General features: G+C 35.9%; 1 protein-coding gene across 1 annotated transcript; it reads left to right on the plus strand.

Annotated features, from left to right (window-relative positions):
• The first annotated feature begins 1268 nt into the window (after nt 1–1268).
• LOC134250423 (cell division cycle protein 23 homolog) lies at nt 1269–10401 on the plus strand. Its single transcript, XM_062732789.1, has 14 exons — nt 1269–1400; nt 1526–1598; nt 3255–3435; nt 3700–3799; nt 3884–4016; nt 4225–4402; nt 4656–4753; nt 5170–5251; nt 5636–5800; nt 5986–6094; nt 7094–7231; nt 8467–8545; nt 8949–9065; nt 9733–10401. The coding sequence occupies exons 1-14, from the start codon at nt 1282–1284 to the stop codon at nt 9925–9927; spliced, it is 1767 nt and encodes a 588-aa protein (XP_062588773.1). The 5' UTR covers nt 1269–1281; the 3' UTR covers nt 9928–10401.
• The last annotated feature ends 5100 nt before the right edge of the window (nt 10402–15501 follow it).

Consider the following 15501-nt stretch of genomic DNA (forward strand, 5'->3'; position numbering starts at 1 on the left):
ATTGCAAAAACTCAAAACCTTCTTGAGATATTGACTAGAAATGAAATGAAAGTTTTACACAGAGTTACACAGAAGTATGACTTTATGACACTGACGTTTGAACTCCAAATACACAGGGGTATTCCTTCATGTTCCTTACGCCATATATATGGCCATAGGGAGTTGTGGTATAAAATTTCATTGCAAAAGCTCAATGGCTTATAGAGATATCGCGCGAAAAGAAGTGTTTAAGAGACAGAATTTCTGAATTTAATACCTTGACCTTTGACCTCAAAATCAAGAGGGTCTTCCAAAGGCCATATAAGGTGTAAACAGTTGTGTAAAATTTCACTACAATAGCTCAAAGACTTCACGCAATATTGCGGGGAATTTGAAAGTGTTACAGACAGACAGAACTATAGATGGACGGACAGACAGACTGAAATTGATATTCTCTAATTTCAGCGGGAGGCAACAAACGAGCAAGCTTAGCCAGTTGTGTTTTCTTTCCGAAGTATCTGTTGTATGACTTAACAAGTCTGTCTACTATTTAGCATCGGGATCGAAATGATTTGTAGTGAAAACGAAAGTAAAAGCAGTAAAAACTGAAAAGCTAAAAATATGTAATAAACCAATATTTGAACTGTAGATTTAAATACATAAGTAAAAATACTTTCAATATATTTTATAAAAGAGCTTCAATTTACGCGTCAAACACTAAATTCATCCAACAGTAGCAACTGTATGCTTCGCTGCGTAGAACACATGATCATGTGCGAACCAGTTAAATTACTGCGAACCAGTTAACTTTTGAAACCTTCTATACAAAAATAAGCATCGGGAAATTCCTTTTTTGAGTTAAATTTACAGATTACTTTGGTGTTTAATAGGGATTTGTTGGTTTACAATCTATATTGATTTTACTGAAATAAAATTAGCAGGCGTGATTTACTGCAGAACCACACCCAGAATTCCAGGTCACGCAAGCGCATTGGAAGTTCTTCGTACCATAACTAGTCAGCCCGCGGGCTGACTAAAAATAAATATTTAGCATTGGTCATGCTACCCATCCGGGCTTTTAATAAAATAAATTAAATTAAATTAGTGATCACTTGGACCCCCCCCCCCCCCCGCCCTTGAAAACGGTGACCCCTCCTCAAAAACACGGATCTATGTGATATTGGTGATATTGGTATAAAAGTCATTAGTATGAAGGTTTGAAAGTCATCCACTATATGAATGTTTCTCAATGACGAATGATTTCAAGTACAACCTGCTAAGCACCTGTTACACCGAAGAGAGATGGCGGATATTTCAAGTCTCTTCAAAACCTTTACTCCTTCACTTTCTTCTATAAAAACTGATCTTCTAAGAGCGAATCGTGAATGTTCACAAAGGAAATTATTTCACAGTGCTAAGTGGTTTGTGTAAAAATTGGCATTGGTCATAGAAATCGTAAATTTCATGTTAAAATGAAACCCGAATTTCCATCATCATTTTTCACTGCACTGTGTTGTCCATTTATGGCTTCTTCATGTCTATACAGGGCTGCAGAGTTGCTGTATTCCATTGAATCACCTGTTGACTACAAACAGATCTTGCCTGTGCAAGAAAGACCAGTAAGTCGCAGCTTTCATTAAGATCCATTGAATCACACTTTAAACAGGTTGGGCACAGTTCCTTTTGCGGGGAAGTATTACTGTAAACGGGAACTAATATGTTGACGGTGCGACCGTTAGAGCGAGCGCAAACTCTTCTATTGTTTTAATTTAGATCGGGCTCGTCAAACCGCACGTGACATTTGTTGCTTCTAGAGTTTGACTTCACATGACGATGTATGTAAGTTACAATACCAAGAAAAAACTGAACAGTGCTGAAAGTTAATAAAAAAAGTTACGTTTACAATTTATCTTCAATATGTATCTATTTAATCAAAGCGAGTAAACTTTTTTTGAACATTTGCCGTCACTCTCGCGAGAACGCAACTTTGCTAAGTGATGCATTGTGGGTCAAAATTACTGCGGCAAAAAATTCTAAAGAATGAATGTGCAGTAGTCTGAATTTTCTCTTTGCCCAGGCGTTGTCGTTAGAGCTCGCAGTTATGAGCATTGCTTCACGACACTCGCTGCGCTCGCTATTACTCTTTCCAGTAATAAAAACATTACTCAATTTGGTAATTTTTATCACATTTTTAAAATAATGCCTCAAATTCATTTTTTAAAATAAAAAGTGCATAAAAAATATGATGTGATGTGTTTGATCTTTATTAAACAAACCTCGCTGACCAAAAAATTCGGCCCTTCAGTGCTGCAGGCAAGAGTAAGATGAAATTAAATCATATTCCCTGTTGATAAATGGTACTGTAAGTATGGAATCTAATAAGGACATTCATTCTAAAACCATTTTAAAAGAATATCTTTTGAAATTTAATATTTCAAATAATTATTTTCATCTGTAAAAGAAGCAATGGTATTTAAAATTATTTTTCCGATTTCATTTTTAAAAAATAGTATTAAATTAAATTAGAACGAATATTCCCATGAACGAGTTAGCAAGTGCTGAACGTATTCAATCTCACAATTTTAACACAGGTAAGCTTTCGTAAGAAATCTATGTCATAGAAATATTTCATCACTCTTTTTCAGCTTTTTGCAGCAATGAATATTGCATTTTTGAGCATGCATACACTTAATTAGTAGACAATAAATATTTAGAGGATGTGAAAATATTCTTGCACTTTATTCTTGCACTAGAGGCTAATTGAGTGAAAATTTCCGAATTGAGTAATGTTTTTATTACTGAAAATAGTAATAGTTCCCTTTTACAGTAATACTTCCCCGAAAAAGGAACTGTGCCCAACCTGTTAAACAGGTTGTGATCAATCATCATTTGACCAAATGGGATTTAATAGGCTGTTTGGAATGTGATATCACAAAATGGATATAAATTTATAGTTCAATAAATGAAAATTTTTATTTCGGCTAATACATCTAATGGTGAAACCATTTGGATGATTGTGCAGTCATTTGCCTTTTACAACTGATATTCAACACACCATCTGGATTCTCCAATGTCATTTAAGATTGCTTCTTACACTTTTTATTAAACACTTATAGTGTGTGTTTACTGTGTATTGTAAATTAAAGTTCATCTTTTAGAATAAAAACCATAACACTACTATTTTTTCACAACACTTTTGTCCCCGCAATCCAGTTTGTTGAATTTAAGATTGGTAAAAGGTGAAGACTAATTACAAGATTTTCAATTCCTTTAAGGATTTTATTGAAGAGTATGACAAGTTCTGCTTGGCCTCGAGTTTCTTTGATCTGAAGGAGTATGACAGGGCTGCCTACTTTGTCCAGGACTGTAAGAACAACAAAGCTTACTTTTTACACATGTATGGGAGATACCTTGCTGATGAAAAGAGGAAGCTAGACAATGCTCCTGATTCAATTGGTAAATTTAATTTCTAAAATATACAATTAATATGAGAATCTTGAGGAAAATGTCCAAGAAAGCTAACACAGTTTATTATATTGGTAGCATAAATCAAACTTTTCAAATGTAAATGAAATTCATAAAAATACTGTCATGGTGGAGAGAAAGTTGCAACAACGAATATGTTTCAATTTTTGTAATGTTCATATTTGATATTGGTGCATTCTTAATATTAGATATCAAGGTTCATGATTAAGTACTCATACTTAGGAATATTTTAAGGTCCCCCAGACAAACTTGAAAATGAACATCTAAAAACTTTGAAGACAGAGCTGGCCAAGAAGTATGCAATAAAAGAGCTGGATGGATTCTGTATCTACCTGTAAGTAACAACAGAGGTATGGCACAATACAGACATTGTAATGTAAGAAGCTAATTAAGTATTAATGATGAAGTTGTTTTGTAGATATGGAGTGGTGTTAAAGAAATTAGATTTGTTAAAGGAAGCCATAGAAATCTTTGTTGATGCTGTTAATGCAGAACCCTTACACTGGGGAGCATGGCTAGAACTGGTCACGCTCATCAAAGACAAGGAATCAGTGAGTACACTCAAGACAAGGAATCAGTGAGTACACTCTGTACAACAGCTTTAATCTCATGATTATGAACACTCATGATGTCCAGATGTGAAAGTTCAATTTTTTTTTCTCCTGACAAGATACCACTGAGTTAAATTTATACTGTATAGATTTAATTCTGAAATGCCCCTTAATCATGAATCTATCCTCTTTTGACATTTTCCCTCAGCTGTTGGCCCTGTCCCTCCCTAATCATTGGATGAAGCACTTCTTCCTGGGTCATATTTACCTTGAGCTGCAGTTAAATGAGGAGGGATTAAAAATTTACCAGCATCTCATGGACAAAGGCTTTGTTAAAAGTACCTACATTGTGTCACAGGTCGCCATGGCATATAACAACATGAGGGGTAAGGCATGCTTTTCTAAGTAGTGATGTAGAAACTGACTGTGTGTGTAAATGCATAATTAGAGCATTCATTTTTATTATGATAGGCTGAGACAGTTATGTTTTATTTATATGTAAGGATTACCATTTTCTCACATGAATATTTTATTATTTAATCACCAAAACAAGGCACTAGGATTGTACATACAAAATGCACTAAGATAATTACTATGAGTGGTGGAATTGTGAAGTCATTGAGATGTTTTTGCTTCCAGAGGTGGACATGGCTGTAAATGCCTTCACAGAACTGTCCGAGATGGACCCCTACAGATTGGAGAACATGGACTACTTCTCCAATACTCTGTACATAAAGGTAAGGGCAGTACATAAAGGTGAAGGCAGTACATAAAGGTGAAGACAGTACATGAAGGTGAAGAGAGTACATGAAGGTGTAGACATTATATATATATAAAGGTTTTTAAGGTTAGTATTGAGAGGTGAAGACAGTACATAAAAGTGAAGACATCGTACATTGAAAACTGTTCAACCAGACACCTCAATAATCCAACACACTGCAAATTCCGACATTAAATTTCTTTCCCATTTTACTATTTTCCATGTTTTTAACACTGTGCAATCCGACACCCTGTCTATTCCGACACAAAATTTGTCTCCCAGTGCATGTCGGATTAGACAGGTTTCACTGTATACCATTTATTTTATAAATCTCACTACCTCTGTTACTTTTTTAGATTTAAGTGAATTAACTGTTCTATTTTGATTTTGAAGGAGATGCGGGCTGATTTAGCTCACCTGGCGCACCGCTGTTGTGATATAGACAAATACAGAGAGGAGACATGTGTTGTTATAGGTAAGGATAGGTGCATTATCATATAATATCACCTCAGCTGAAAGCTCAAGTGAGCTTTTCTGATCACCCGTTGTCTGTTGTCCATCCATCTGTCCGTCTATTGTCTATAAATAAGAGTTATGAAGGATAGTTCTTGTTGTGGAAGGATGTTTAAAAAGTTATCAAATCTACAGATGTTTTTCATTCAGTATGTTGTAACTTAAGCCTTATATATTTTTTTCTGAGAAAATCTTATATATGTCTCCTCTCTTGGCTTTTAAAAAAAAATATTGAGGAGGGGGTTAATTTACAGTAGACTAATGCCTGTGGACATATGTTCACTTGTGTTACAGGAACTGTGAACTATTTTTCCTGAGATGTGATAGACTTGTCTACCATTTCTAGGTAACTATTACTCTCTGCGACAGCAACACGAGAAAGCGGTGCTGTATTTCCAGCGGGCCCTGAAGCTGAACCCTCAGTACCTGTCCGCCTGGACTCTGATGGGCCACGAGTTTATGGAGCTCAAGAACACCACTGCAGCAATCCAGGCCTACAGACAGGCTATTGGTGAGTGAAGATTTCAGGAGTCTTCAAATTCTAGGGCAGTCTTAGAGTAGGGGCAGTGTTATTACTTAGAAATCTTAATTTACTCACAACCTTAGAAATAATGCAATTGAAAGCAATGCATTTGTTATGTCTTATTTGAAAGATATATGGTTAGAGTTTGATTATGTATGTGTTCTGTCCTTCAGAAATCAACATTCGAGATTACAGAGCCTGGTATGGTCTGGGACAGACCTATGAGATTCTAAAGATGCCATTTTATTGTCTGTATTACTACAGGCAGGCACAGAAACTAAGGTATCACTTTAACACTTAGCAAATGATGTTTTATAGTAAAAGTGAACGGATATTAACAAGTCAGAGTGAAAAAAGAACAGTTGATAAATAACTCAATATTTATGCCCCCCTTCGAAGAAGGGAGGGCATATTGCTTTGCTGCTGTCTGTCGGTCCATTTAGTTTCCGTTCACTTTCTTTACAACCGTTGCACATACTGAAATGAAATTTGGTATACAGGTATATCAGATGAATATCTTGGTAAAGTTCTGTTTTGGGTGTGATTGCGCTATTTTTGACAGAGTTATCCCCCTTGGACTTAAATAATTCCAATTATTTGCAGTTTCCGTTCATTTTCTTCAGAGAGGTTGCACATACTGAAATGAAATTTAGTATACAGATTTTTCAGATGAATATCTAGGTCAAGTTCTGTTTTGGATACAACCACACCATTTTTGACAGAGTTATGCCCCTTGGACTTAGAAAAATTCCAATTATTTACAGTTTCCGTTCATTTTCTTTGCAGATGTTGCACATACTGAAATGATATTTATTATACAGATTAATCAGACAAATATCTAGGCCAAGTACTGTTTTGGGTAAGATGGCGCCATTTTTGACAGAGTTATGCCCCTTTTTACTTTAAAAAATTCCAATTACTTGCAGGTTCCGTTCATTTTCTTCAGAGAGGTTGCACATACTGAAATGAACTTTAGTATAAATAATAATCAGATAAATATCTAGGCCAAGTTATGTTTTGGGTACGGTTGCACCATTTTTGACAGAGTTATGCCCCCTTGGACTTGGAAAAATTCTAATTTGGGGGGAGGGGGGCATAAGTGTTTTACTTTACATCTCTTGTTTTGAGGTTGTGTATGTGTGTCACTGAGTGTTTTTCATTCAAACAATTTGATAGCAATTCTGTATGAATGAACAGTAAACACCTGTTTTGTTTTCATCTGATTCTCTGAACATTTCATGTCTGAAGAACATAATGATTACAATTTCTGTGATGTTATAGACCCAACGACTCTCGTATGGCGATGGCACTTGGTGAGTCATATGAGAAATTGGAGAGACTACAAGAGGCCAAGAAATGTTTCTGGAAGGCCCATGTAGTGGGGGACATGGAGGGGATGGCACTCATCAAACTGGCCAAGTAAGTTAAGGATAACTAAGTAAGTCAGGAGTCAGGGATAGCCCAGTAAGTCAGGAGTCAGGGATAGCCAAGTAAGTTAAGGATAGCCCAGTAAGTCAGGAGTCAGGGATAGACAAGTAAGTTAAGGATAGTCCAGTAAGTCAGGAGTCAGGGATAGACAAGTAAGTTAAGGATAGTCCAGTAAGTCAGGAGTCAGGGATAGACAAGTAAGTTAAGGATAGCCCAGTAAGTCAGGAGTCAGGGATAGACAAGTAAGTTAAGGATAGCCCAGTAAGTCAGGAGTCAGGGATAGCCAAGTAAGTTAAGGATAGCCCAGTAAGTCAGGAGTCAGGGATAACCAAGTAAGTTAAGGGTAACTAAGTAAGTCAGGAGTCAGGGATAGCCAAGTAAGTTAAGGGTAACTAAGTAAGTCAGGAGTCAGGGATAGACAAGTAAGTCAGGAGTCAGGGATAGCCCAGTAAGTCAGGAGTCAGGGATAGCTCAGTAAGGAGTCAGGGATAGCTCAGTAAGTCAGGAGTCAGGGATAGTCATGTAAGTTAAGGAGTCAGAGATAGCCTAGTAAGTCAGGAGTCAGGGATAGACAAGTAAGTCAGGAGTCAGGGATAGCCCAGTAAGTCAGGAGTCAGGGATAGACAAGTAAGTTAAGGATAGCTCAGTAAGTCAGGAGTCATGGATAGACAAGTAAGTTAAGGATAGCCCAGTAAGTCAGGAGTCAGGGATAGACAAGTAAGTTAAGGATAGCCCAGTAAGTCAGGAGTCAGGGATAGACAAGTAAGTTAAGGATAGCCCAGTAAGTCAGGAGTCAAGGATAGCCAAGTAAGTTAAGGATAGCCCAGTAAGTCAGGAGTCAGGGATAGCCAAGTAAGTCAGGAGTCAGGGATAGACAAGTAAGTCAGGAGTCAGGGATAAATGATTAAGTCAGGAAATAGGGATAGCCATGTAAGACTGAAGTAGGGGACGACCATGTAAGGCAGGGATTATGTATTATTTTCGCTTCTTTAAAATGCCAAGATATGTTTTTATTGCAAAAAAAGATTATGTTCACATAAACGTTTGCATATTTTGAGAATATTCACTTGATTTATGATGTACTTGTATTTATACATAAAAATATTTAAATAAATCTCTGGTAGTGATGTATTTGTCACACTATGTTAAAGTTCCTTGTACAGAGTGTCAGAATATACATTACAGTGTCCTTTATTCCTTTATTTATGTTAAATTACTCATTCCAGATTACATGAGCGTCTTGGTGAAGAGGACCAGGCTGCCTCAGCTTATACAGAATACATCAATGAGGCTAATAGAATGGGGGTCAGTAGGTCACACAAACTGGGTCATTAGGTCACAAAAATTGAGTCATTAGGTCGACTTCATCCTTTAAGGTGCAGGATTTTGTGGACATCATCACACTTTTAAATTGACTAGACCTTGGGAATAGTTATTTGTGAAAATGTATAGATTGAAGACATCTTGAAATTTCATTTGAATCAGTTTCTAAAAAAAAAAATTGAACTTTGAATACTGAAAACTTATAGAAATTGGTTCATTTCATAAAAAAAAAATGACAAGAAATGCACAACAGAAGATAAAAACATTTGAACTTTGAAGACTGAAAACCTACGGAAATTGGTCCATTTCATAAAAAAATCACAAGAAAAGCACAACAGAGAAGCTGTAACATACACGTTGATGAATTATAATTGTTATTTTTCAGACTTTCAGTGCTGAGGACCAGAGTCAGGCGTATAAGTACCTCGCTAACTACCACCTACAGAGGAACAACCTAGACGATGCTTACTCCGCCGCCCAGAAGTGTACTGAGTTCCCAGAGGTCTGTATGGGTCAAGTCAATGTCAGTAAAAGTTTGTCTAACATGTTACACGTGTCAGAAACAACTATCTGTAGTCCTTAATTGTTCTTCCATAGGACTGCAAAGGCTAATTGGAGATTTATACCTCAAAACATTTTACACACATACCATATAAGTAGAGATTTAAGCGAGTATTTCATTTTGGCATTTTTAGCGAGGGTGCGGAGATCATTAAAATTGAATATCGCTAAAAATTAATTGCGTTTTATTTGTAAAAGCTTCTTTAATGTGTATTTTGAAATCACTAAAAAAAACATCTTGTTAAAAATAAATTCCCAGATTTTAAGGACAAATCGCTAGCGTCTTGCTAAAATTTCCACTTATACGGTATAATTCAAAATGTTTGTCATTTGAAAATGATTATGAATATTTTTGGTGTAACATATGTTCCCTCCAATAAATTACCACTTTGTAAGATGTAAAAGAATTTAAAATTTCAAATTTGTTACAAAATAAAGTTATCCAAAGTTTAGGGGGTATAGTAACACTGTAACAGGCATATAAACTGTATCAGAACATTTCTGTGCTTCATTAAATCATTATATTTTTCAAAGTCAGCTCTTTTTAACAAATCTCCAAAAGCAAAGACATTTAAACAATAATACTGCTTTTATAATTTTGAATTTAGAGGAGGGAGGAAGCCAAGGGAATCTTAAAAGACATCCAGAACAGGCGAGCCAAGAAGGAGGGGGCGTACGCCCACCCGGTCAGAATGGACGATAGCCTGGGGTCAATCTGCCCCGACCCCCTCAATGTCAGCACCAGGACCCCGTCTGTCTGTCTGTCCCCCGTCAATCTCAAGTTTGACATCGGGGACGACTGACACTGGATATAATTGTTTATAGGTATACAGTTATTGAGGAGAGGATGCTTCTGTGGGAAGTTGGACATTGGCAAGTGGGTTTGCAACACAATCTATAGACAGATGTTAGCCTTGTTGGGTATTAGTTTACCAATTTACAGGATGATAGACTACTTTTGGTTCTGTGTGTATGAAGATGTATGTAAATTAAACGAAGTACTGTCAAATGTGTGTGAAGATTAACACTGAGAAAAAAACGGTTAAATGACACATAAGAATTATTGGAAGACATGATTATGATTATGGCCAGATACATGCACATAGACTTCTTCTGTAGTCAGATTTTACCACCATAGTACAAAATAAGTTTGAATCATTTCACATCAATACATTTTTTTATATGGATCAGCAATAATGCACTAGTGATGAAAGATGACTTTCATGTTTTTCCCTTATATTAGCTTTGTTATTGTTGAATAAAACTAGAAAATAGTACTTTTGTGTTATACTGAATACCAGCAGATTTGACTTAGAGATCTTTTGCTTACTGACCAATCAATCACCTTTGACTCTTGAGCCATGCTCTTAAAAAGAAAATTTGAAAAGATTTTTCCTGTGTAAAACAGACATAATTATCCTGCAATGTAAAATGACATATTTTCAAGGGTTCAAGTTTTCATGGTTTGAGAAAAAAATATGAGGTTGTGTTTCTGGCATCACAGTCTAGTGCTATAGCAAATGAAAAATGAACAACACTTTAATCCAATGTTTGTAAGAAGCCATGCATCATGCAATACCAGAACTGCATGTGTACTGATTTTAGATATCCTATTAAACTCAGTGTAGACAAGGGTAAAAACTCCTATTTTTGCTACTGTTTGATTTTCACCATTTTAACATTAAAATTTAACTAAAACAATCTTGGCAAACATAATTCACAAACACTGATAGCTAACTGTACAACCATGTAATTATACACAGTCAGACTTGATTATCATGTACTCAATGATTTTCAATGATCTGAGACATGAAGGGTAAAAATCTTGAAGAATATGTGATTGTGACTCAAAATCATCAGAATCGCTTCAAGATACATGTATTTTTAGTGTTGAAGATATAGATAACGAAGTTCAACTGTTTATACATTTACATAACCATTGTTTTTAGCTCTACTGGTCAGAGACCAGAAGAGCTTATGCGATAGTAATGCGTCCGGCGTCCGTCTGTCTGTCTGTCTGTCTGTCCGTCTGTCTGTAAACAATTTTTCAAAACGCTACTCCTCCTACAATTTTAGTTTGATTTCAATATTACTTGGCACACAAGTAGACTACACTAAGATACATAGAATAGTGCATCGGTTTTTGATTTCGATGAACGGTGTTGCCATGGTTACTAAAAATAGAATTTTCTGTGAAATTCCTTAAAAACGCTACTCCTTCTACAGTTTTGGTCTGATTTCAATATAACTTGGCACACATGTAGACTACACTAAGATACATAGAATAGTATATCGGTTTTTCATTTCGATGAACGGTGTTGCCACGGTTACTAAAAATAGAATTTTCTGTGAAATTCCTTAAAAACGCTACTTCTTCTACAGTTTTGGTCTGATTTCAATATATAACTTGGCACACAGGTAGACTACACTAAGATACATAGAATAGTGCATCGGTTTTTGATTTCGATGAACGTTGTTGCCATGGTTACTAAAAATAGAATTTTCTGTGAAATTCCTTAAAAATGCTACTCCTTCTACAGTTCTGGTCTGATTTCAATATAACTTGGCACACAAGTAGACTACACTAAGATACATAGAATAATGCATCGGTTTTTCATTTTGATGAACAGTGTTGCCATGGTTACTAAAAATATAATTTTCTGTGAAATTCCTTAAAAACGCTACTCCTTCTACAGTTCTGGTCTGATTTCAATATAACTTGGCACACAAGTAGACTACACTAAGATACATAGAATAGTGCATCGGTTTTTCATTTTGATGAACGGTGTTGCCATTGTTACTAAAAATAGAATTTTCTGTGAAATTCCTTTAAAATGCTACTCCTCCTACAGTTCTGGTCTGATTTCAATATAACTTGGCACACAAGTAGACTACACTAAGATACATAGAATAGTGCATCGGTTTTTGATTTCGATGAATGGTGTTGCCATGGTTACTAAAAATAGAAATTTCTGTGAAATTCCTTTAAATTTACACTACTCCTTCTACAGTTTTGGTCTGATTTCAATGTAACTTGGCACACAAGTAGACTACACTAAGATACATAGAATAGTGCATCGGTTTTTAATTTCGATGAGCGGTGTTACCATGGTTACTAAAAATAGAATTTTCTGTGAATTCCTTTAAAACGCTACTCCTTCTACAGTTTTAGTTTGATTTCAAAATAAGTTGGCACACAAGTAGACTACACAAAGATACATAAAATAGTGCAATGGTTTTTGATAAGTACAAACCAGTAGAGCTACAGTCTCGACAGAGACTTCTGGTTTATGATGGAGTAGGGATTACTTGAGATACGTGTAAACTGTAACAGTGTTTGTGTCTAGTTGTCCAACAAAGAGATTGTTCTCATCATCCACACACAGGCAACAAGCCTTAGGATACTTGACCCACTGTTGTTGTGCCAGGAAAAGAGACAAGAACTGACCGTTCTGATCAAGAAGATGAACAGTTTCACTGTATCTATCACACACCAGGATGTGACAGAAAACATCGGTACATATTCCAAAGGGACAGAACTTTGACTCCTGACCCGTGTAGGAGAACCTGTGTTGTCCTGATTTATTTACCACCACTACTGCCTTCTTTCCCCAGTCTGATGTACAGATATCACCATTGATGTTTTCTGTGATATAGGTTGGAACACCATACATTCCCTGGCCTTTGTTATCCCTCTGTATGTGTTGCAGTTCTTCTCCTGTCTTGGTATATCTCGTGACTTTAGCTTCCTTTTCCTTCCACATCCCCACCAGAATGTCCCCATTGATGATGGAGGAGTGTATGCTGTATGGTTCCCAGTCTCCAGTTTTAAGGAATTCGGTGAAATTGTTATCTTTTGTCACCCTATTAATGACTTTCTTGGGTCCATCAGTATAAAGAAGTTCCCCCTCCTGGGTGACTGTGTGGTAGCCTTCCATCCCTCCACTGGTTTTTATTTTCTGTATCATATTCCCCTGTAGATCTGCTTGGACAAGAATACCATCATCATTACTGATCCAGATTATGTCTTTTTGACCCAGTGATATATGGTACACATTCCTTACACCTGGTACTTTTAACTCCTTGACCTTATTGACAGATCTGGCAGATAGATGTTTCTTGTCAGGTTTCACATGTTGATCTTGTTTTGATTGTTCACTTGCAGGTTTGATTGATGAAGAAAAAGAAGCCATTTCCATTGGCTTTATTTTTCTAATCTCTCTGTTTCTATCTAGATCTGTCACAGTTATCTTCCCCAGTAAATTGGCAACATCATTCTCAGTGTATTCAGCAGGGAAAAATTCTGGTTTGATAGGTTTTGTGGTTTCTGGTATGGGTTTTATTTCCAAGTTCTCTGGGAGTAAAGTGGTGAAGTTTGTGAGCTCAGTAGAGGCCAGGTAGCTCTGGAATTCTTTTACAAGGCCCCTGAGATAGGCAATATAATCATTCAATGTCTTCTCTTGGCTCTTCAAATCCTCCAGTATCATGTGTTCTATCTGATTTAATTCTTCCATATTGTCTGAAAGCACCGAGTCCACTATGCTTTTGAGAAATTCTGCTCCTGCATTCATGGTTGTCCGTATGTTGTCTATGATATTTTTTATTTCAGTAGCATCTTCCTTTGCATCTTTCTGTAAATCTTGTGTAGTTGGAATGAAATAATTATAAATTTTGGAGATTTCCTTCTGGCAAAGTTTAAATTTATCAGTATAGACCATTTCTAAATCAACAAATTGATGACCCCTGTGCTCTTGCATTGTTGAACACTTTGAACATAAAGGAACATTGCATTCCTCACATACAATATCTATTTCTTTAGTAGGATGAGTCTTGCATTTCTCCACTGGATGTTGTCGTTTACGGTGTTGGTACAGGACTACCTCATGGTTCTGGTTTTCTTGATTATCCATGTGGAGATCTGTGCATTCTCTACACATGCCATGATGACATGAGTTGCAGTAGAATTCACAATTTTTCACACAATCTTCATTACCACACTGTAGGAAATGTTGGGGAGTTAACGCTACTTGCATTGTTTTGGAAAGCTCCATCTACACGTAAAATAAATATTTAAATTACGGGTGTATTACATTAAGGTTTCTAAACTTCAGGCAGGCAATGTTCCATTTCATTGTTTGACTTTTGTTCAATACATGAAGGAAATTTATAATCTTTCCATTTTAAAATATAGATTTTGAAAAATAAAAATGTCAGAAACATTCTAAATTACAAATACTGGTAGTCACTATACATACCTGCACTTTTTTTGTATGAAAGGCCTCTGAATGCTTTTAAATATATGTTCATAGATCATGGAATACATGAGATTTCAGGTGAGATTTAACAAAACCAGCAATAAGATACTACAAGACTAGGATATAATTAGATTTAAACTCTCGCACAGATATTTACCTAGTTTTGTAACTTAACTGTGAAAAAAATTTTAAGTTACCTGCAGAAAAAGCTTTATTTCATAAAATGAAAAAGATACATTATTAAATACCCCCGATTCTCCAAGGTTTTGAATTTCTTTTTTGAGGGAGTGAAATGACTATACATACTGTAAACTCCATTATACTTTTTTTCACATATAAAGTGAGAGGCAACTTAGAAATATATGGTGTACCTTATCAACTAAATATGTTTTAATTTTTTCTCCATAAAAAGTTCAATAGAATTGATGAACCTGAATATAATCTTGTCAGCTTGAGATTTTCAAAGATTTTTTTCCAATAAATTAATCCTTTATTTTGGCCAAACTCAATCACCTGGGGAACCATGAATTGAAGGTTGGTGTAAGATTTAACTTAACTTTTCTGCTCCAGTGCTTCTTCAACCATTCCCCATATATTCCATGTAAAACTTTGATCTCTTATAGCATCCCACCCTATACCCAAGAGTCAACCGTCATGATTTAAACAATTTTAAATTAATTAACACTCAGTCTGGTAACTTTCATTATTTTAGGTTCAGTGCAATCTAATTAAAATCAGACTTCTTAGATCTGCACCATATACACTATGTGTATGGTGCAATCTAAGAAGTCTGATTTTAATTTTTTCACAATAATTTTCTCTTGGGAGCCATTAATGCCCCTCAGCAACACTGGCTTTTGAGACGGGGGTCTACCAATTTTGTCACATTTTTATTGTTATTCATATGCAAACCAGTTTTCAACGACATTGGTTACATCAAGCCGCAACTTGGCCATTGGTCTCATTTGCACAGCATGTGTATTTTAGCATGTGCAATCTAAGAAGTCTGATTTTAATTTTTTCACAATAATTTTCTCTTGGGAGCCATTAATGCCCCTCAGCAACACTGGCTTTTGAGACGGGGGTCTACCAATTTTGTCACATTTTTATTGTTATTCATAT

Source organism: Saccostrea cucullata, unplaced genomic scaffold (assembly GCF_032062105.1).
Source record: "Saccostrea cucullata isolate Sc308-1 unplaced genomic scaffold, CSIRO_AGI_Scuc_v1 ctg102, whole genome shotgun sequence".
In the NCBI taxonomy this organism is placed as follows: Eukaryota; Metazoa; Mollusca; class Bivalvia; order Ostreida; family Ostreidae; genus Saccostrea; species Saccostrea cuccullata.